This window comes from Amblyomma mixtum, chromosome 5 (genome assembly GCF_055824585.1).
Source record: "Amblyomma mixtum isolate Tamu chromosome 5, ASM5582458v1, whole genome shotgun sequence".
In the NCBI taxonomy this organism is placed as follows: Eukaryota; Metazoa; Arthropoda; class Arachnida; order Ixodida; family Ixodidae; genus Amblyomma; species Amblyomma mixtum.
Window position 1 is genome coordinate 144,727,194 of NC_143016.1, and position 23,797 is coordinate 144,750,990.

Here is a 23,797-nt window from a genome sequence, read left to right on the forward strand (position 1 = left end):
AATAACTGACAGAATTTATCGACTGATAATCCAGAGTAACTTACGTCACTGTCCTCAGGAAGCTAGTGACATGAGCAAGAAAGAATGTTTTCCCAGCTGGAAGCCGGAGGTAAGAACCTTTGGCGCCATCTGTGTGCATGCACAAAGGACGCACGCATGTCGCACGAGTTCCGAAGGGGAATCATCATTCGCTGCTTTTCAAGAAGCCCAATGCTGTATAGCAGGAACACTCGGCAGTACCGTGCTGGAAATACAGGAGTCTTACCGGCATGCGGCGCGGCGAACAGGAGAACCAGCAGAAGCCGCAGAAGGTGTACTTTTCCCGCCTTCATCGCGTGGGCTGCTGACAGCGATCGCATGGCGGCTGGACGCCGAGCCTTCACTTCCCTTATCTCACGCCACGCCTGTCAGATAGCGGCGCCACGTGCCAGCCAGCAAGAAGGGGACAAAAAAAAAAAACGGAAGAAGCACTAGATTAGAAAGAGCAGCGAAGCCGATAAGGCACACACCTCGCCGATATGGCTTTGGATTCATTATCTTTCCGAGCGGGAACTCAAAAAGAATTAAAAAAAACCGATGAGGTGAGCAACAGAAAATGCCCACTTACAGTTGTGTCTTGTTTTTGACGAACTAGATAACTTATCGGTGAGAATAATCACGCACCTTGGGTATTCGAGCAACGGCACTGCTGTTTCAAATCAACACGCGCTCATTATCGGCGCACTTTCTGAGCTGGCGCTTTCACTAGTATAGTATAGTATAGTATAATATAGTATAGCCTTTAGTATGCATCTGACTACAGCAGATAGAAAGACAATAATTTTAAGCGATCTCTCCATGGCAAAACACTTTGCAATGCGCGAAGATAGATTTAAGTACCAGCTCGTACTGACCATTCTGCGGGTGCAGGAAGGTTCAGACGCGCGACTTCACAGGCCAAGTTGCTATTTTTTATCCTTCTAAGCAGAACATATCGACGACACGAAAGGTCTTGTGACACACTCAGATAAAGAGTGAGAAATAAAGGCATGCACTTTTAGATTCAGGAATACAGGATTTCGCTGCACACCAGCTATTCGGCTTTAACTCAGAAAGGTGAACTTAACGTTCAAGCAATGAAAGACAATGTCACACCTGATATTAAGGAGTGTGCAGTAGAAGTACGCGGTAGGATGGTTAGGCAGGATACCGGAAAGTTCTCTCAGGAGGAAGATGTGATTAAGAAATATATGAAAGCATGAACTTCTGACATTTCAGAAATAACAGACCTGACAGAGCTATCAGAGCTAATCAATAAACGCTAGATAGCTGGCATAAGGAAGTTTAATATCGAGAGAATAAAGCATACCCTAAAAAACGGAGGTAGCCAGAAAGAGTGAAGAGAAGATTAGGCGTAGGCAAAAATCAGATGTATGCGTTAAGAGGCAAACAGGGCACTCTCATTAGTAACATGGATAAGATAGTTAATGTAGCCGAGGAGTTCTACATAAATCTATGCAGTAGCAAATCCAACCAGGATGTTAATGGGAGAGCCAGTAGCGTACAACTATGGGACATCCCTCCAGCAAAGAAAGAGAAAGTAAAGAAAGCCTTAGGAGCTATGGAGAGGAGGAAAGCAACTGGTGAGGATCAGGTAACATCAGATCTGCTGAAGGATGGTGAGGAGATTCTGCTGGAAAAACAAGCCGCGGAGTGCCCGCATTGCCTTATGACCTCGAGCGTAGAGAAGCTTGGAAGAACGCTAGCATCACCTTAATCTATAAGAAAGCTGACGTCAAGAAGTTGAAAAATTACAGATGGAACAGCTTGCTGCCGGTTGCCTATAAGATTTACTAATGGAATTGCTAATAGAGTCAGGGCAACCTGAGACATCAGTCAACGAAATGATGAGGCAGGCATTCGTAAAGGATATTCCACAATAAGCCGTATACACATAGACAATGAGATGATAGAGAAATTCGCAGGATTTAACAAACCCCGATATAGAGCCATAATAAATTACGAGGAAACAGTTGACTCAATCGAAAGATTCGCGGTCATGTAGCCAATGCGGAATCAGTGTGTAGAAGTGCTTTATGTAAAAGTACTGGAATATATCTATAACGGCTGCACAGGCACCATAGTCCTCGAAAATGTTAGCAATAAAATTCCAATAAAGAAGGGCGGCAGGCAGGAAGACAATATCGTCAATGCTATTCGCCGCCCCTTGAGAGGCTTATAATTGGGAATAGTTGAGGATAAGAGTTAATCGGGAATACTTCAGCCACCGCGGTGGCTTGGCGGTTATGGTGCTCTGCTGCTGACCCGAAAGACGGGCGTTCGGTCCCGGCCGCGGCGGTCGCATTTCGATAGAGGCGAAATTCCAGAGGCCCGTGTCCTGTGCGATGTTAGTGTACGCTAAAGAACTCTAGGTGGTCGAAATATCCGGAGCCCTTCACTACGACGTTCCTGAGTCACTTTGGGACGTTAAACCCAAATAAACCATAAGCCAAACCAGAATACCTCACCAATCAGCGATTCGCTGAAGAGACTGCCTGGCTAAGCGACACACGGGATAAATGACAAATCATGATCAATGACTCAGACAGGCAGAGGAAAACGGTGTCTAAAATAAATATGCAGTAAACAAAAGTAACCTTAAACAGTCTCGTAAGGGAACAGCAGTTTGCTAGGCCCTGGAAGTGGTTCGGGAATACGAGTACTTAGGGCAGGTAGTGACCACAGATCCTGATCACGAGAGGGAAATAATTGGGAGAATAGGAATGGAGTGGAGCGCATTTGGCCGGTCCTCTCAGATAAAAAAAGGTAGTCGACCAGTATCACTCAAGAGAAAAGTATATTGCAGCGGTATCTTACCGCTCCTCACCTATCGGGCTGAAACGGAGAGGCTAATGAAAACGGTTCAATTTAAACTGAGGACACAGGAGAGAGCGATGAAAAGGAAAATGATAGGCGCAACGTTAAGAGACCGAAAGCGGGCAGAGTGGGTAAACGAACAAACGCGGGTTAATCGCATCCTAGTAGCAATCAGGAAGAAGAAATAGGCTTGGGCAGGGCATGCAATGTGAAGACAAGATAAGCGATGGTAATTAAGGGTAACAGACAAGATACCAAGAGAAGACACAGTTAGCTCTTGGCGGCAGAAAGTTGGTGGGCGGATGAGGTGAAGTTTGCGGTTTACAGTGGCTGCAGCTGGCGCAAGAAAGGATTAAGTTGAGAAGTAGGAGAGGCCGGTGACCTACAGTGGACGTGGTCGGGCTGATAATAAAGACGATGCAATGAGAAGATGATGAAAAAATTGCGCCAAGTTTCGTCTCAGTTCTACTACGTGCTGCGATTTTGAGCGAAAAGTAGGATTTTGCGAATCAGTAAGAAACTGGCTTAATCGTTTTATTTGCCAGGACAAATCATGTTTTTATATGTTGAGCGTTTCTTTTCATTTAGGTTTATTTAAGGTTATTTGTGTTACCTGTAATAACTGACATAGATTAACAAAGAATTTGCTTATGTTTATAATTCTGGATCGCTCATGTAAAACAGCGTTGGCGCATGTGATTACGTGTCGCACCCAACTTTATGTTTGTTTACAGATATTGAGCGAGGTTTGAGTCACCACGGATTAAGATGAACGCTATCCACATCTACATACCCAAACGTCCGCTCTCCTGATGTAGGCGGGTTCAGTACTGCGGGGAATACCCGCAGTACTGAACTGTGGGAAATACCTCGAGCACGCACTATGGTTACCTGAGGCTATGTAATATGCTCCTGTCTTTTCTAAACAAACGAGTTGTTTCACAGCCAGAATACTGTTGTTTGTTGTAAATGTATCGTAGCCACAATAATTGCACATTCTACGTTTTTCTGCATTGCACCGTACATTATATACTTCATTATACACTGTCCTAATCTTGTAATTTTCTTTCCTTTTCTCTTGACTTTGTACCAGTTCCTCCTATGTCTGATGCGTTGTGTTTACACTCCAGTTTTGTTGCCAGTGCCATGTTTTACGGGCCGTGCACCCCGTCAAGCCCGGTTAGAGGCTTTTTGTTCATGGTCCTCAGCATCTGTAATGCTGATTTTGGAATAAAATAATGATGATGATTATGATTAGACACAACGAATTTGCCGTGGAACGGTCCTTGGCAAATACTTCGCCACCCTGCAAATTTTCGAGATTCTTCATGTGACTAGTAAGAAGAAGCGCCCTGACAGCAAGGCATCGCATCTCGGCTAGTGCATCACGGCTATTCTTTTCTCGTCCTGCAGTAATTCTCCTCCTCTATATGCACTGGAAGCAACTCGACTAGGCCACCAGAGATTCGTCCGGGAACAAAACTAAGCTCCGAAGAAAAAAAATCTCTGCCTCTCCCGTAACCGAGAGTAGAGTAAGCATGAAATGTTTACGGGCCTAATGTCATCTCGGTTGACACCCGAACCGCACCGTACAGGAAGGGAGGAACGCCACCACCCGTTCGGCGCGATGCCTTGCCCTTTGAACGCAGCGCTTCTCCCCCGGGCACCTGTGCGCCTGCGCGGCTTTGCTTCGATGCGCGAAGCCTATAAGAGATCACGTATGACAACGAAGTGTATCGTGGCATTTATGTCCTTTTTGCACGCGTTATTAGAAATCGGAAATTATAAGTCCGTGCATTATCAAACGCACAGCGACTGATATCTTGATAAACATTGAGAAGGCACTGGCAGCAGTTATTTTTTTTTACTCCTTTGGAGACCAACCGGCGCTTGCATGCCGGTCGCGTAGGAGGGCTTAGAGAGTCTCGTTAAATCTCGTTAAGTCTCGTACGGTGCCCGGATGTTCTCGTTTCAGAGCCCGTATGACTGGAATTCAGTGCCCGGATGAGTGGATTTCAGTGCCCGGATGAGTGGATTTCAGTGCCCGGATGATGGCTCTCGGTCTCGGCGTGACGTCACCGCACTGCCGACAACGGGGGCTAAAAGCATTTCATGCTTAAAAAATCTTTCGGGGACAGAGAGATTAGGTTGCTTTACAGCATTGCCCACAAAGACGGCAGAAATAATTAGTTCCGGGTAGGGTTCAAAGCCACAAAGTTGTTTTGAGGCCGATGCGTCAAAGTGGCAGTTAGCGCACTGCCAGAAAAGAAATGGTCACGTTTCAAAGTTGGGTAATCACTAATTATGTGGCGTACTTTCGACCTTTGGAAGCTCACCGCGCCCTAAGAATTGCGACCGCTTGTGAAGAAAAGCAAATCATGTGCTATCGCAACTCACGCGCAAGGGTGATCATGATGGCGATAGGTTATACACATCGCTTTGTGATGCAGCGCACGGTGAATTGTTTGAATAGTGAGTGTTTAATTTACTGAATACCAGAAGGATCTTAATCATAGCGTTGTTTACGAATGCATTTATTAAGTAAAGCGATCATGTCAACGCCTTCTTTGTTCTACCGTTCACGGCTTTCAGCTTTTCATTCTCAAAGCTCAAACGACATAGGAGATTGGTTTATTTTTATCGCTATGATGTAAGTGTGCTTGTTTGGTAATGTACTTTTGTTGCGGTGAAAATTATGTTGTTGACACTAAATTACATGTCTTAAGAAAGTTGGTCCCCGCGCCTTTCATGCCGCTTTATTTTGATCGTCACAATTTGCACTGCGCCACAAACAACCTTCAAACTTCATATGTCTGGGTTTTTTTTTTCTGTGCTTTTCCCATTTCCTTATTAAGTGAAAGGAAACGTTTTTGTGTTCGTTTGCAAGAAAATTTTGCCGCTTCCCGTTGTTCTTTTGGTTCAGTGCCCAAAACGTTTGAGACCGAGTGCAAGAGTCGTATCTTGGGAGCCTACAGTCCGTCCTTTCAGTATATCACTCTTCTAATCACTTTATTTTCACTTAAGGCTCTATGTGGTGGCCATTTTTGGGAAATCATTGTTCTGCTGATACCTCGAGCGTGACCCTTATTTAACGTGGCTCGTACTTTTCACACTCGTCAAGTTCAGTGCGTAAAACGATGAAAATTACACCTCCCGAAATTCGAAATTCCGCGAATGTGGACGGTGTTTTGCGCTCACAGGCTTCTGTTAGAACACACGAGGGATTTCTGCTGCCCATGTATACGCCAAAATGGAGATATGTTTAGGGTGTAAACAGCAACAAAGTGACTGTATAGCAGAGGACTTATATTGCTGGATTGTTGTTACTCCGCCGGTGACCATATTGTTTCCGTCGCGGGTCCCAAGAAAAACGTCTTTACAAACAAACGAAGAGCTAAGGACTGTCCACTTAACTGACGGTACGATCAGCTCTACAATTACCCCACAACTGCACAAGCAATTCGCCATTCCTGCATGCCTTGTTATTGTTACGCAAAAAAAAATGGAACAGGTGTTCAATCTAAGGTAGGCAGATCCGAACGATTTTATTTCGTCATTTGTGTTTTTCTTCAGCAGGAAGATAATTGGGGAGGGGGGTGGTCTAGGGCGCTAAATTAGGCCTGGTTATTACCTCTGTTACCGATAGGCAAGCGAAGAGTTGTGTAAGAGGCGAGCGACCTTTCTACATCATCAAGCCGTTCGGACGTCGGCCGGTAATCAAACAAAGAGTGACTGGCTTACGCTCCCCACGCTGTTGTTTTGCAGACGTCTTTGCTTCACTGGCAGGCTGGAGTAAGTCCTATGCTGATGCACAGACGCTCAAGGGTGCACATAATCCGCGTCAGTGACAAAGTGACCTCGGAGCACATATGCCCCAGAAGCAACCGGCGTGCCGCTCACTCTCACTTTGCAAAATGTGCAGTGAAGGGTATGTGCAACGTTCCGTTTTTCATTCGGGCTTCCTCGGCACAGGAAGTTGACTGTCGGCGGAGGAACCGACGACAAGATAAGACCGAAATGAAGGCGGACGTGCTGTCAGCATTCACTTCCGGTCTCGTGCGCGTTGCTCGTCCGCGACCGCTGGCATTTTGCTCTAAGTTCCTTCTGCCGTAGGGCGCAATAAAGTGAAGAATATCTATAGAGTATCTGCATGAAGCACATGTGTCCTGCTAGAAATGTAAACAAACGCGAAGTGTATACAAACACCTTCTGACCCGCCCTTGAAGGCCCTGGAGACAATCCCGGTTTTCCCTTGAAATGTCCGTCTAGAAAGAAAGATGATACTTTCTTTGTGTTGGAAACTTCAGTGCAGCAATTCTGACGGCGACGACGTAATGTCAGCATCGGTGTTCTCCATTTCGCGCCTGCCTAATGAATTATTTTAGATTGGCAAATCAATTCAGATCGGCAAAGTCAATTCAGATTGGCAAGACTAAATTTCGTGTGTCTAATTTTTGTAGCGTCACATTTGTGGTTAAGGCCAACGTACCACCGGAAGGGGGCGCATAAGGTAAGAAATTTCCGTATGAAGAGTGTGCGTTATGCCGCGAACGGGTGAAAAAGAGATTATTGACGGTCAAACTGAGACTTGGCGACACTGAGTCTTTTTTTTTCTCTCGCTTTCAAGCATTTTGAAAAGTGGTTTTTGCATATCTTTCCTCTCTGAATACGTCATTTGGCTAATAAACTCTGTTAGTTGAAGGAGTAGAATAAACTACTGTTTTCTTCTGAGGGACTTAAAATATAGCACAAGAATCGTTCCGATAACGCGTAGAGTCCCCTTTCTTGGCCTTAAAATCGCGTTGCGTGAGGCATCCACGCGAACGGAAAGGATTACAGGATCAGGGCTCAGTTGCACGAGCTAATCCGCAGGGTTGAACCTGACGTCCGTTCACCAATGTTCGTTGTCTGCGCCCTACAGGCGCGATGAGACCTAAAGTAGCTATTTAAGAGAAGGTAACGCTGCTCTGTCCTATGCGCGCCGTGGCGTCCCGTTGTCTCTTTACATGCTCTAATCTTGGTAGGCACCAGTGCGCAACTGTATTTTACCAACCCTCTGTGATTACAAGTGGAAGAGCAGAGGACAGGATTCCTTGCTTCATCGCAGGTGAATAAGTGCTTGGCGGTCGTCACATCATTTGATGCATGCGGTGTGACAGCTTCTCCTACTGGGTCGGCGACGCTCCGAGGCCCTTGTTTGCAGGTACTACGAAGCCGCAGTATTTCGAGTTCGCCTGCCGACTAGAGCACTCCATTAATTTTTTCGCGTTTTTTAGCAGTCCGGAAAAATAAAGAGTAGGCATTAGCTGTGTAAGACGAACGACTTTCCCATCACAGGCTGTGTGGCCGTACGCCGGTCGTGTTAAACGTAGGAACAAATAGCTAAAAAATTGCTTTCGACGCAGGATTAGCTCTGCTTGCGGGCTGGCGAATTATATGGCAAGACTCAAGAGAATTATACTGGAAACCTTGGATCATTGGTTGTACTTACAGCGACGAAAACACTGCATTAAAAACATGGGGCGCAAGAGGAAGCAATCACGACACGGGCGCCTAAGGCGTGTTTAAGTTCCGGGTCTTTTCTTCCTGTAAACACTTGAGAGTCAACGACGCTTCCGACTTCCCTTGCTGGCGTTCGGCATCTTTTAAATCGCCTTTGTTTTTCACCGCTGCAAAAAAATGCTAGTCCGGCATATTGATATCTGTCACAAAGTGCGCGCATGCTTTATTTTTCTTCTTTCTTCTCCGACCAAAGTGGCCACGGCTGGCCACGGCGCCGGTAGTATGCGGGCATGTCGCGACGCAGCGGCGATGACTTTGCCTCCCCCCGCGTGGGCATTGACCCCTCGCGACGCTGGGGGGGTCAAGACTACGCCGCCCCCCTCCTCAGGATTATCGCCGGGAAGAGAGTGCTTTCACGAGGGGGGGACGGGAAGCGGCCGGTGAAGGCCCTAGCACCCGTCCCAACCTTGAGAAGTTAACATCCCTCCTCGTTAGGACCATACCTTTCCTTCGCGTCCCCTTCAGTTTCTTCATGCTTATTCTCCCCCCTTCTCAACATCTGTATATCGTTGGTGCACGGGGCCGAGAGGATTCGTTTGCTTTTATTTGTTTTTTTTTGTGGTTTGTCACGTGAACACGGTGGCGGGAAAATCACGACCGAGTTAGTTGGTTTAGAGATTTCGGTGCGTGCCGACGTGTGTAGGGCCAGCCAGGGCAGTGGTCGGCAAGCGAGCCTAGGCGGTGTCTGACGCGTAGAGCGCGGCGACGGCGGCCCCGAAAGACGCGTGGAAGACGCGTAACCCGGGGCCCAAGTTCGCCCGTATCCGCACCCCCCCATCAGCACCGCGCGCTTCCTCAGCCCGACGCTCCCTGCGACCGGACCTTGCCACTACGCAGCTAAGTCACCGATTCTCACCACTCGCTCTGCTCTTTTTCTTTGTTCTGTCGCTGTTCTCGTCCTATTCTTTTGTATATTGCTTTAATCGTGTAACTTCGTTGTATAGTTCTCGCCCTGTTGTTTTCCTTCTTCTTGTTAATAGTTTGTGTTTGTGTTCTGATTTTGTGCTTGTTCGCATCGCGCCTGTGCATTACCGCTATTTTGCTGGTTTGTTTTGCAACAGTTTGTTCGTGTTCTTGCCCAAGTAAAGAGGGTTGCTAAAGAAACTTGCCTATACGCCTCATGCCTCCGGTCAACGGCTAATCAGGCGTGGCCCCTATCGCCGGTCAGCAGTCTAACCTCATCTTCCGCACGCGGGGGGGAGAGGTTTGTCGCTCCACCCCCTCCTAAATTTACGGAGAGTGCAGTGGTGGGCAGGTTGGCCCGATTAATTATAACTTCGGCGCCAATCAAACATCTAGCCGCCCACCATATCGTGACAACTGGCGTCCGCGACAGGACTTGCTGACCATGATTAGCCCTGACCGGGAGGCGTAGGGTTCAGGCCAGACTTGACGTACGCGCCCTATTGAAAGGTGCGTAGAGTCGGCGCGATGGAGGACCTAGAAAGACTCATCGGGCGCGGGAAGGCGTTAGGTCTCGAGGGAGCAGCCCTTCGCCAATTTGTGTGCGACGAGCGGATAGCGCTACGCGAGCGTCGTCGCGAGGAGGATGAGCGCCGTCGCCAGGAGGACGAGCTAGACAAAGCGCGCTCAGCGCGCAGGCTGCTGGAGCTGCAGAGAGAACTTGAGGCTCTCCGAGCACGAAGCAAAGCTAGCAGGAGCGAAGGCTCTGATGCCGCTTCAAACGGAAGCGAAGTGCCGGGTGAGACAGCACCGAAGGTGCTTGATGCCGGCGAACGGAATTACCGGCAAGGCGACTGCAGGGCGGTTGCAGAAATGGCACCGGCAGCGGACCAGGTGCGTTTGCCGACGCCTCCCGAGCATGGGGAGCTCACGTTCAAAGGGGGTGAACTTTGTATCGTCAAAGGACGAAGTGGTGAGCTCGGCCTTGCAATCGGGGTAGAGGTGAGTTCGGAAACGCCTGAAGCGAACACGCGGGAAGAGCTGCTTAGCCGAATGCCGGCACCGCCCTCAGACGTCATATTGGAGGCAACAGTGTCGCCTGACCTGGAGGACGGGACACTGGGGCACACTTTCGGGAAAAGAGATCCCGGCTATGTCACGGCTCCCGAGCGGCGGACCGAGCAGCGAGCTGTGGAGCGCCCCGACCCTCATGATGATGAGGAAAGCAAAGCAGAGCTCGACGGACCGGTCGAAGTCGAGGAGCATTGCTCGGACTCGTCGGCTGTAGAGCCTGACAGAGAGAATGGAGCACAGTTGTGCTCCTTAAGGGAACCAGCGGATCGTGGGGAAGCCGCAGTTCCCGCGCGGCTAGAACCGCGACAAGCGGCCGACACAGGGCCGGTCGCTTTAACGGATGGCCCGTTTTCGGAGCAGCAGCCCGGAGTGCAGAGAGGTGTACAGGCATACGTGAGGGTAGAGCGAGCCGGTTGTTGCGAGTCTGCGGTTTCAGCACAGCCAAGCGCACGGCCGGCAAATGACATAGTCAGTAACCTCCCGCCCGGGGGGTTATTCTCACGTCAGGCCTGGTTGCGACATTGTGGCTCTATGTGGCCCGAGGGATGCGGACAACCGTAAAGCTAACAAAGAAAAGACGCGCTTGGTTAGCATGTGTCCTACAAAGCTATCCATAAAGCCAGACGACCAGAGACGCGCTCGCGTTAGAACACTACAGTGGAGGCCTCATGCTGTCGACGCTCGAGCGATCTCTCGCGCCAACTGCCACACAGTCGAGCTAGGCGGAGGAAAATTTCTGTGTGGGAAGTTCCGCACCAAGAGGTTCGGAGAAGTCCCCCTCAGTGTAGTAGTAAGGGAATAAACGAGGCCGGCGCTGATTACCTCAACCGGTACCTAGACGTTCATGTGATACAAGGGCTGCCACTCCTTTTGTTCGTGTCAGTATTTTGTGGATGTTCTAGTGATTTGGAACGTTATGCAACGCAGGATGTGCGTATGTGGTGTCAGTGACGAACTGTTTCGATACAATGTGAACTGTTTCGGTTGAAGATACAGTGTAGAACAGTATGCAGTGACTGCGACGTGACTACGTGAGGTGTGCAGTGCGCGATCCGGCGAGCCGTCAGGAAAACTAATGATGCGACGAGATGGTGCGCGCTGGTGACTGTGAAGTGCGCGTATTTCATCTTCGTTTGCTTGCTCGGCAAGATGCATTTGTGCATGCACGACATTTGTGTATTTGATTTTGAAATGTTATTAAGAATAACATTCTTTTCGTGGGGGTTGTGTCACAAAGTGCGCGCATGCTTTATTTTTCTTCTTTCTTCTCCGACCAAAGTGGCCACGGCTGGCCACGGCGCCGGTAGTATGCGGGCATGTCGCGACGCAGCGGCGATGACTTTGCCTCCCCCCGCGTGGGCATTGACCCCTCGCGACGCTGGGGGGGTCAAGACTACGCCGCCCCCCTCCTCAGGATTATCGCCGGGAAGAGAGTGCTTTCACGAGGGGGGGACGGGAAGCGGCCGGTGAAGGCCCTAGCACCCGTCCCAACCTTGAGAAGTTAACATCCCTCCTCGTTAGGACCATACCTTTCCTTCGCGTCCCCTTCAGTTTCTTCATGCTTATTCTCCCCCCTTCTCAACATCTGTATATCGTTGGTGCACGGGGCCGAGAGGATTCGTTTGCTTTTATTTGTTTTTTTTTGTGGTTTGTCACGTGAACACGGTGGCGGGAAAATCACGACCGAGTTAGTTGGTTTAGAGATTTCGGTGCGTGCCGACGTGTGTAGGGCCAGCCAGGGCAGTGGTCGGCAAGCGAGCCTAGGCGGTGTCTGACGCGTAGAGCGCGGCGACGGCGGCCCCGAAAGACGCGTGGAAGACGCGTAACCCGGGGCCCAAGTTCGCCCGTATCCGCACCCCCCCATCAGCACCGCGCGCTTCCGCAGCCCGACGCTCCCTGCGACCGGACCTTGCCACTACGCAGCTAAGTCACCGATTCTCACCACTCGCTCTGCGCTTTTTCTTTGTTCTGTCGCTGTTCTCGTCCTATTCTTTTGTATATTGCTTTAATCGTGTAACTTCGTTGTATAGTTCTCGCCCTGTTGTTTTCCTTCTTCTTGTTAATAGTTTGTGTTTGTGTTCTGATTTTGTGCTTGTTGTTCGCATCGCGCCTGTGCATTACCGCTATTTTGCTGGTTTGTTTTGCAACAGTTTGTTCGTGTTCTTGCCCAAGTAAAGAGGGTTGCTAAAGAAACTTGCCTATACGCCTCATGCCTCCGGTCAACGGCTAATCAGGCGTGGCCCCTATCGCCGGTCAGCAGTCTAACCTCATCTTCCGCACGCGGGGTGGAGAGGTTTGTCGCTCCACCCCCTCCTAAATTTACGGAGAGTGCAGTGGTGGGCAGGTTGGCCCGATTAATTATAACTTCGGCGCCAATCAAACATCAAGCCGCCCACCATATCGTGACAATATCCCTAACAAAAATGATATAAGAATGCATGCGATCGCCCGATCGGAACCCAGAACGCCGCTTTCAAACAGATGGATTCATTAGCGTGACTGTGGGGATATGACAACTCGAAGGTGGAGTAGCGCAATATCTCATTGCCAGCGAAAGCAGGCATCGCTGCGGTGGATGTAAATATCACACAACATACAGCGTTGTGATATCGGATGTGAGAACGCAGACCCCGTGTCGCTTCCTCACTTACAGCAATGAGTTGGACATTTGTTTTCAAACCGATAAAAAAAACTGCAAAAGTGCGCTGCATTCAATTTTTCGGTTTGAACGAAAACGGTCAGCATCCTTGGCATGCACGCAGAAACTATATCGGTGACTTTTAAGTTAAATTCACTCATAGGAAAAAATGGAAGAATGGAAGCCAGGGACGGGAGGATACGGTTGTACTGATGAATTAAGTGGCGTAATTTTGCGTTGTGAGTCACGGCTTAACTTCTTTACTCTCCTCTGTACACAGAGAGGCTCCACCATATCGCTGTGTGATTGCCAGACTCTATTTGTTCGCTGTCATGAGTGACTTTTTGAAGTTATTTGGTCAGGTAGGTTTCTCCACCCCAGCAAACCATGAATATGCAGAGGATGTCCACTAATGGTCCTAACGTCCAATGTCTATGTATCGATATCCTCTGCATGTTGAGAGGACTATCGGATTCAGATATCAGTTAGTGGATATTCAGATGACATTAATACATGTTTTTCTTTCAGCACAGTGGAAGATTTGGAAATGTGCCAACAGCTTACCAGAAAACACATTAAAATTATGTTGCCTTTAAATTTTAATTTTTTTTTGCTTTCGCAATCTGAAGTTTTCAGGAATGAATTATTTAGGCAGTCAGCAATTACATGCTTTGATTTTATTTTATGCAAGCAAATGCATGTGAAGTACGATTATTTGAAGAAACTTCTCAAGTTGGACTGAAACCCACAAACGCCGCGAATTTCAAACCAGAACCGCAACTAGAACTGTATTGATATTAGGCAGCCCAACGGCCATGGGCATCATCATTAGCCGCGGCGGCCGCGAAGCGACGTTTTCTTGGTCCCTTTCAGCGTTCGTTTGCACATTTTATTTTTTCGCGTGTTCACATTTTCTTCGTTGTGGCGGCAAGCTTGTACGCGTCGTATACCGTCCTGTGCCAGCATTGTGCAGTGTACTGGGGGACTACGTGAAGAACGGCAATAATGGTGAGTTTTTGCACACTTTTCTCTCAAACAAGTGTTAGTGTTCGTTTGTGGCATTGTGCAGTTTTCGTGCTGGCGATTTCACCAGTCGGTTTATCAGTTCGTGGAGTGCATAGATAGCTTAAAAATACGTGCCGTTTAGTTAACTGGATTTGTCCCTGAAGCGGAGGCATGGTACAGTAGTGGCGCGGGAATACCTGTGGCGGCCGCCTGGCATGCTATGACCCTCACTACAAAGGTAGAGTTTCCAGTCTCCGGCGGCTCAAGAAGACAGTTTTGGCAGATCTTGTGTTGGTGTAAAATTTGCTAACAGGTCCCCTTTCGTTGCAGCTCTTCTCTTCAAAACTAACTGGGCTTTGTTTTTAGTCAAGCTCTTCTGTTTAAATTTGCCTTTTGCGATCTGACATTGCTTTTTCATATTTGTGCTTGTAAAAAACCTTTGTGGGTTCTTTCTTATTTGTAATTTTCTCCTATTTCAGTTGTTGCTCACTTCATGATATTTGGTTCTTGACTGTTTTTGTCTTTCAGCTTGTGGTTTCTATAACTTTTGCTGAAAATATCTTTTTATTGCAGTGTGTCAATGCAAGTAGTGCTGAGAAAATTCTTGCTACTGTTCGTGTGCCCCAGTACGGGGTTACATTATATAAAATGAGAGTTGCAAATTGTAAACCTGTAATGCAACTGGGTGTGACCATTCTTCTCTCCTGTTCATTTTCAGGTATTTTGGAGAGCATGTTCAGAAAAGAGGCTGTCTGTATGTTGTCACTCACTAGCTGCATTTGCTCCATCAAGACAAAGAGCTGGTATGAAACTGTTTTTCGCGCTTCATTCTTAGGTTATTAGTCATGACCTATGGAAAGCAAATAGCTTTCACCAAATATATTCTAGTTCTTCATTAAAGACAGGCTAATTGCCAACTACTGCCACATCTTTCGTCTTAACATAACGCATAAAAATTCAAGCAATCACGTTTCACTGGCGTAATTAACTCACTTGAGTTAAACCTGTTTTCTCACACGTCCCAACTTTGGTTCCGCAAATGCTTTCATGAAGCACAATTTATAATGTTCCGTAGTGATTAACATACATTTATAGCTTTTGGGTCTGGAAAGAGCTTTGATTTTAGACGTCTCCAAGGCATGTTTCTATGTTAAACTCCAGGTTTCTACAATAAGACTAAGGCACCTCAACAGTGACTATTTGGTTTTCTACAGGGTTGCTGACTTTCTTTCTAACTGCACATCATTTGACTGTTAATGCAACCAACTCTTATGGTGTTCCAATCCTTTCAGGCATGCCTCAAGGATGTGCTTTACCATGTTAACTTTTTCTGACCTGTATTAGCAGTTCATTTAGTGTTGTTTCTGCTTGTTTTTTGCTGCTGATTGTGTCATCTACTGCTTAATAACTGATGGTTCCGACACTGCATCACTTCAGACTGAATTCAGTAATGCTGTGTAACGCTTTCTCTAGAATGTGGAGCTTTACTTTCTGTTACAAATTTATGAGCATTTCTCATAACCAGGCACCCTGTTCTTGTTATTTTTACAAATAGTTGCCTGGACTTTCTGCATAGAAGTACTTTAGCATGCATTATACAACTTTTAGCAAAAATTTATGGAAGTCCAACTAGTATTGCTTAAGTAATATCAAAATCTAATTGCATGCTGATGCATTTGGAAAACAATTTTCACAATGGCAATAAAAAAGTACGTGCCAGCCCATTCCAATTTTGTTCCTATCCGTGTTTCCTCATGCTGCATTCCCAGATTATGATCTACCAACCAGACTTATTACAATATCGACCATTCATGGCTCTTTTTTCCACGTGTGCTTTCATACTGAATGTGTCCTATCGTTCTGCATAGATGCTGTTCGATCGAACAAGATGTTCTCAAAAACACTGGCCGAGATAGAAGAAATGGTAAAAAAATGGCTGGAGCATGCGTCCTGCAGGCGGAAGCAGCTCCAGGAAAGGCACGCAAAGAAAGCTGAGGCAAGTTGATTCCCTTATACCTTTTGTGAGCTTGAGACTGTTTTTGTGTGTACAGTGATGACCAAAAGCGTGCTTGTCTGCATAGACCTGGCATACCCAAAGGTTACATTCCACACCTCGTGTTATCCACTTTTATGGAAAAAGATACTTTTGATTTTTGTGAGCATTTGTGTGCACACTATTAGTTTTTTGGTTTGCTGCCTCATGTAGCCTAACATTTTTGGTCCCCTGGTACACAATTAGGTGCACTGCAAATTCACAAAGCTTGGAGCATAGTCTGCGTAGCTTAGATTGTTTCATTTAAGGCTAATTAATTGAGCAGATAGAACGCTTTGTATACAACTGAAAGAGCAAATATATTTCACAAAATCGTAAGCTTGGCACTGTGACCTCCAATGTTTTGGTGGTAGATTTTGGCCCTATAACTGATGTCATTTTTTTTTTTCTCAGAATTCGGTTTTGACTTGACTACCCAAGTAACTAAAAAATGCACTTTGTGGTGAAAAACGTGTATGCTAAAGCAGTTTCTGCTTGGAAAAAATTAGCTCCAGATTGACACTACAGGCGAATACAAATGCAACTAGGAATCAAAACATTCAATGATGTGCTATTTGTACTAAATCACAGAACTTTTCAGAAAGTGACTGCATTTAGGCGCCATTTATCGTATGCTGTGCTATGTCAGTGCACGTTAAAGAACCCCAGGTGGTCGAAATTTCCAGAGCCCTTCGCTACGGCGTTCCTCATAGCCCGAGTGACTTTGGGACGTTAAACCCCATAAAACAAACTTCGATTCAAAACAGTCCTTATCATTCCAGCGGAGAGAGAACACAAATGGCGAACGTTTTCTAGGTATGGAAACTGCTAAAAAATTGGAAACAAAATTTTTAAAATCCAGATCTATGAAATTGTCGCCCTAGGCATCTTCAAATCATTTTGAAGACAGATGTGATGTAAGGGCGCATGGGCTCTAACCAGTCAGTGGTTAGGGCACTCGACTATTGAGCCTGGCAACCCAAAGTTTGATCCTGGCTGTGGAGGCTACACAGGCATGGAAGGTGCCTGTGTAGCAATGTCAGTGCATGATAAAAAAAACCCAGAGTGGTCAAAATTATCCACAGCCCTCCACACAGCGTCCCTCATAGCCAGTCGCTTTTTGACGTTGAATCCCATGAACCAAATAAAACCGAATTCTGGGAAAAAAAATGACATCAGTTATAGGGCCAAAATCTACCACCAAAACATTGGAGGTCACAGTGCCAAGCTTACGATTTTGTGAAATATATTTGCTCTTTCAGTTGTATACAAACCGTTCTATCTGCTCAATTAATTAGCCTTAAATGAAACAATCTAAGCTACACAGACTATGCTCCAAGCTTTGTGAATTTGCAGTGCACCTAATTGTGTAATTGTGACTACTATTTAATGCTATGTATTGTGCTCTATTATATTCACAGGCCACTCGAAATCAAGTGGGGACCTCTCCAGAGTAGGCGTCCGCCATTCCTCATTTTGCTTGGATTGTGCCTGCACCTTGGCTTTGTCACAGCGGTGGGGTACCTGACTGGGTAATAAAGATACATAAGAATAATGGTGGTCTTGCCCAGTGCTTTGTTATATTGACACAGCATCATTACATTCAGCGTAGAACACCCGGCACCTCCCTCCACAACCCACAAAAATATTGGATGAATATCTATTCAGCGTCCATTAAATATCTCAGAGTGACCATATGTGGCCAAAATATGGACATTATATAAACATCCACTGTTATCAAAATGAAGCTCATATGGATATTCTATGGACATAATATGAACTTGTGAGAATATTATATGGACATCTGATATTTTATAAATTATATTATATGGATATCCCCTGAACATTACTTGGTTGGCTGGGACATCATGTAAGGCCACCTGAACGAAGCGAAAAAGTGGATATTCGTACTACCGCGATGATCCAGTGATGCTTTCATCGCGGCATTCTTCACGCACACCTTGAAAAGCACGTCCCCTCTCTCAACCAAGCGCAAGAACCCTATGATAACATGACAATCAACTTTTGAAAGGGAAGTTCCACTTGTGTGTTTGTTGACGGCTACATCATTGAATGTCCGTTGTCTCTTTTTTTAACGGCGATCGCACTTTCGGCTCGTACAATGATTTCAGCGTTAAGTGCGAACATACCGACTGTTTGATCTGACGAAAAGACCAAGATACACTCTGAGTAAATTTTATTCCTGCATGCTTCCACCTTTTACCACAAAAAAAAAAGTTTCGAATTCATTCGTATTACTATAGTATTCATCAAGACAACTCGAAAGTAGTGCTCCAAAAGAACACCGAAAAACCTTCACCGAATTCATAAAAATTAAAAACTGAAAAGTCCAGCTACTACTTGCAACCCGCCAGTCCAGAAATTGAGGGTTAGTTTTGCAGAGACATCACTTCTTCACAGTTTACTCACCTTTGTGCTTGAACCAGCATTCCTCATGCAAGGCGGCTGATTCGTGGCCGCGAACAGATTTTGTAGGAGAACACGGCAGAGATTTAGACAAGAGCATACCAAGTAATTACATTTCGTTAAGGCTGGTATTTTAAAACGGGTTCCTAGGTGAAGAACAATGTGGCGGACGTTATTAGAACCCCTGTCAATTATTCGAAACCTCTTCGAAAAGTTTACAGAGTACTCTAGTCGTTTCGGATAATTTTGAAAGTGCAGTATCTGATTCTTTTAAATTGAATAGAAGGATATTCGATTTGATATTTTCGAGTATTTGCTCAGCCATACTTTAAACTTTGCTGACGTCAATGCAGTGCCCAGGCTCGTTTTGTGATAGCAAAAGGATCTCCTCGACATGTCTTAGCACACCCTAGCATTTGCTTAGTGACATCACGCCGCCTGAAATGATACTTTGCGGACCACTTCCGGTTCGGTCACAGCACTTCCTGTCGTCACTTGCGGCTTGGTGACGTCACGTCGTAAGGGCCATCCCGATCGCTCAGTCCTTTTACTGCGGCATTAGCCGTAATCTCCAGCCACGTCCGGCCTTCACTGCTCCGGCCGCCTCCCAAAGATATACTCCATATCAGAATTCCCGCAAACCACCCCCAGCTTCTCCGCCTCCCTTAGCACATACACTCCAACCTCCTAATTAGACATTCTCACGCAACACACACACCCCGTACCACGCCGCACACAGTGCGGCACGCGCACGCGCCCTCCATAAATCCTACGGGTCCGAACATGACGCCGTATGGGTGGCCGCGGCTTGCGCGGGCACGGCTGCTGCGGTGGTGGTTGTTTACCACAAGGGCTGTGCACTCATCTCCGCCCAACTCCCACCCACCTCCACACCAGCAGAGGAGGCTGCAATAGCCGCTGTCATTGCGCACATTGAATCCCGGTAGATTTTTTTGCGACTCTAAAACCGCATTACTAAATTTTTCTAGAGGCAGAATCCGCGACACCACCTGCTCCGTCTTATAGTCCCTTTCTACCCCGCCATGTGGAGCTGATCTGGGTGCCTGCTCACTCGGGAAACCCCGGTAACGAGGCTGCCAAAGTCCACTGCCGAGCACTAATAAACCGAGCGGCGGCGGACTCGAGCCTAGACGACTCGAGAGAGCGCATGCATACCTTCAGCGGCTGACGCAGGCTAATCGGGCCGAACGTCAGCTCTAACTCCCATCCCACCCATCCTTTACCAACCACCACCGCATCGTTTGGCGCCGCCTGCAGACCCAAACACTCGCCACCCCCTACCTACTATACCGCATCTACCCGGGTGCCTTCACCCCATCCTGTTCCTTATGCTCCCACCCCATCGCTACCCTAACACACATCCACATGGAATGTCCGGCTGATCCTCCCCCGCCGGGCTCGGAGCTCTCCACCTGGGAGGAATGGGAGGCCTCCATGCGCGCGACGGACCCGCACCGGCAGAAGTCCGCCGCTATGCAAGCCGCGGATGTGCTGCATGTGCTGCAAGACATCTAGCGCTGTGGGGCCGTGCCTGGCCTGGGCTTGTAGCCCACACCAGTGGATAATAATAGTTTCTTCTCTCTCCTCCCCCCCCTCCCTCCCTCTCGAGCGTGCATCTTTTTCTTTGCTTGCTGTTTTCTCCTCTCCAACCGCGTTGGCTCAGTGGTACACGGCACTCGGCTACTCAGTCGGAGGACCCGAGCACGAAACGCGGTCGCGGCGGCCGCGTTTCGATGGAGGGGGAACGTAAAAGTCGCCTGAGTGCCGTGCGAGGTGAGTGCACGTTAAAGGGCCCCAGTACGTCGAAATTATTATGGAGCCCTCTACTATGGCACCTTTTTCTCTTTCGCTCCGATCTTCCTCCCTTCACGGCGTGGACGAAGCGTCTACTCAGAAGTGAGAGAGTTGCTGCGCCATTTCTATCCTTCAAAAAAAAAAAACTATTCATATTCGATTGTTTGGCATTTCAGTGGCTGTTGGCGCTCGTTCAGCACCAAGAACAAAACATGTATATTGGCTATAAATTCTTGACAAGAAAAGATATCTTTCTTCGCATTCCTGAGGGTTAGTTTTACAGACACATCACTTTTTCACGGTTTACTCAGCTTTTGTGCTTGAACGAACATTCCTCATGCAAGGCGGATGTTTCGGGGCCGCAAACAGATTTTGTAGCAGGACGCCGCACAGATTTAGACAAGAGCATACCAAGTAATTACATTTCGTTAAGGCTGGTATTTTAAAACGGGTTCCTAGGTGAAGAACAATGTGGAGGACGTTATTAGAACCTCTGTCAATTATTCTATACATCTTCGAAAAGTTTACAGAGTGTTCTAGTCGTTTCGGATAATTTTGAAAATGCATTATTTGATTCTTTTAAATTGAATAGAAGGATATTTGATTTGATATTTTCGAGTATTTGCTCAGCCATACTTTAAACTTTTCTGACGTCAATGCAGTGCCCAGGCTCGTTTTGTGATAGCAAAAGGATCTATCTGCTCGACATGTCTTAGCACACCCTAGCACTTGCTTAGTGACATCACGCCGCCGGCAATGATACTTTGCGGACCACTTCCGGTTCGGTCACAGCACTTCCGGTCGTCACTTGCGGCTTGGTGATGTCACGTCGTAAGGGCCATCCCCCACGCTCAGTCCTTTTACTGAGGCATTAGCCGTCCTCTCCCGCCACGTCCGGCCTTCACTGCTCCGGCCGCCTCCCATAGATAGACTTCATATCAGAATTCCCGCAAACCACCCCCAGCTTCTCCCCCTCCCTTCGCACATACACTCCAACCTCCTAATTAAACAACTCCCACGCAACAAACACCCCGAGTACCACGCCGCACACAGTGCGGCACGCGCACGCACCCTCCACAAATACTACGGGTCCGAACATGACGCCGTATGGGTGGCCGCGGCTTGCGTGGGCACGGCTGCTGCGGTGGATGTTGTTTACCACACGGGCTGAGCACCCATCTCCGGCCCACTCCCACCCACCTCCACCCCAGAGTCAGCAGAGGAGGCTGCAATAGCCGCTGCCATTGCCCACATTGAATCCCGGTATTCTTTTGCGACTCTAAAATCGCATTACTAAATTTTTCTAGAGGCAGAATCCACGACACCGCCTACTACTACCTCTTCCACTCTGCTCTCCTTCTGTCTTTATCTCCCAAATTCCCCTCCCTACGCAGAGTAGCATGCCAGCGATTTTTAAACGGCGGCTAATTCTCTGCTCTTCATTAAAGAGTCTCTCTCTCTCTCTCTCTCCGTAATACAGTCCCTTCCTGCTACACTAACCCCCCAGGTGGAGCTGATCTGGCTGCCTGTGCACTCGGGAAACCCGGGTAACGAGGCCGCCAATGGCTACTTCCGAGCACTGATAAACCGAGCGGCGGTGGACTCGGGCCTAGACGACTCGAGAGAGCGCATGCATACCTTCAACGAGCTGCTGCAGGCCTATCGGGCCGAACGTCAGCTTTACCCCCCACCCCTACCATCGTTTACGAACCACCACCGCATATTTTGGCCCCGCCTGCACACCCGACCGCTCCTCATTCCCTACCTACTATCCCGCATCCACCCGGGTGCCTGCACCCCATCCTGTTCCTTGTGCTGCCACCCCACTGTTACCCTAACACATATTCTCATGGAGTGTCCGGCTGGTCCTCCCCCGCCGGGCTCAAAGCTCTCCACCTGGGAGGACTGGGAAGCCATCACTGCGCGGGACGGATCCGCACCGGCACAAGACCACCACCACGCGGGCCGCAGATGTGCTGCCGCGTCATGGACTGCGAGAAGACATCTAGCGCAGTGGGGCGTGCCTGGCCCGAGCTTGTAGCCCACTCCAGTGGACAATAAAAGTTTCTTCTCTCTCTCTCCCCTCCCTCTCGAGCGTGCGTTCTTTTATTTGCTCGCTATTTTCTCCTTTCCAGCTGCGCTGGCTCAGTGGTTACGGCGCTCGGCTACTGAGTCGGAGGAGCTGAGTACGAAACGCGGTCGCGGCGGCCGCATTTCGATGGAGGAGAAATCCAAATGCACCGGTGTGCTGTGCGATGTGAGTGCACGTTGAAGATACCCAGGGGGTCGAAATTATCATGGAGCCCTCTAATATGACACCTGTTTCTCTCTTCTTTCGCTCCCATCTTCCTCCCTTCACGGCGTGGACGAGGCGTCTGCTCAGAAACGAAACAGTTGCTACGCCATTTCTATCCTTCGAAAAAATAAAATAAATTCAAATTCGATTGTTTGGCATTTCAGCGCCTGTTGGCGCTCCTTCAGCACCAAAAAAACAAAACATGTATATTGGCTATAAATTTTGGCCCCCAAAGGAGATATTTTTCTTTCCATTCCATGCATGCTAGTTACGTCCATAATGACGCCAAGAGTATTATGGCCTTTGACAAAGCTGGATGGCAGTCTGCTTTAGCCCTAGAAATTCGCGTGAAAGCATTGACTTCATTACAGATTTTTTTGGATAATGGCTGGTCGAACCAATACGGGCATTGTGCTTTTTTTACTTCTATAGCTTCCCAAAGCTGTTTTGAGTATAAGGAGGCCCCTTTTTACAAGAACACGGTAGACAAACAATATGGGCCAACTTGAGGTTTTCTTCAGTGCTCCTTAAATGCTAAAGTCGAGGGCACTGAGAAACGAAGAACGTGGCATTCTGCTTACACCGATTACCAGGAAGCATTAGCTGCACATTCTTAGTGTAATGGTTGATCCAGCGATTAACATTTAATCTCAATATGCACAAAGAAACTAAGCTTCCTGGATGCGGGTAAATATGTACCCTTCGCGCATGAAGTACGTGTCCAAGCGGACAGCCACAGTATGAATGGAATTTGGTGTCACAGGCTCTTACGGGCGTTTTACGCACGGCCTGTCTCGACTGGTGACTGTGAGAAGGACTTTTTTTTTCTTATTTGTTCCCACTGTAATAAAAACCTTTCCATTTTTTTTAAATCGCGAGTTATACACATACGAGCTGTTCTACTACGCGATGGACTACCCTGGTGCAGAAACTGATATGGAGTGCTGTTGAGGAATGTCACGAGTCAATTGAAAACAGGCTTCGCCCAGAATTGGAAGACATTTTAATGATCGTTAGAGAAGCGCTCGGATGGAGTCGCGCACACTGTTTGAATGCAATCTCGAAAGGAGATGGCCGCCGCCCGGAGTGTTAAATGTACAACATGAAAATTATTACCGACTTCTAAAAATTGTGAATTTTGGCACAGTGGTCTAAAATTTCCTCAAACACAAGCACGGTGGATGCCAGA

At 47.6% G+C, this 23,797-nt stretch overlaps 3 protein-coding genes and 1 long non-coding RNA gene across 4 annotated transcripts in view; 3 read left to right on the forward strand and 1 right to left on the reverse strand.

Annotated features, from left to right (window-relative positions):
- LOC149343977 (uncharacterized) overlaps positions 1-6,748 on the reverse strand; it is a 49,186-nt gene extending 42,438 nt beyond the window's left edge. Inside the window, exons 1-2 of the mRNA XM_089546113.1 lie at positions 6,598-6,748; positions 266-404 (exon numbers count right to left, since the gene is read on the reverse strand). Coding sequence (XP_089402239.1) covers positions 266-359 — 94 coding nt within the window. The 5' untranslated portion in view covers positions 360-404; positions 6,598-6,748. The remainder of the gene's footprint in view (positions 1-265; positions 405-6,597) is intronic.
- Positions 1-23,797, forward strand: part of LOC149343975 (uncharacterized) — a 189,849-nt gene that overhangs the window by 81,827 nt on the left and 84,225 nt on the right. The window lies entirely within an intron of this gene.
- LOC149343978 (uncharacterized) lies at positions 13,817-15,934 on the forward strand. Its single transcript, XR_016282750.1, has 3 exons — positions 13,817-14,041; positions 14,757-14,841; positions 15,907-15,934. It is a non-coding gene; the product is annotated as an uncharacterized LOC149343978 (long non-coding RNA).
- LOC149343979 (phosphatidylcholine translocator ABCB4-like) overlaps positions 19,884-23,797 on the forward strand; it is a 60,306-nt gene continuing 56,392 nt past the window's right edge. Inside the window, exons 1-3 of the mRNA XM_089542791.1 lie at positions 19,884-20,015; positions 21,820-21,985; positions 22,448-22,569. Coding sequence (XP_089398917.1) covers positions 19,884-20,015; positions 21,820-21,985; positions 22,448-22,569 — 420 coding nt within the window. The remainder of the gene's footprint in view (positions 20,016-21,819; positions 21,986-22,447; positions 22,570-23,797) is intronic.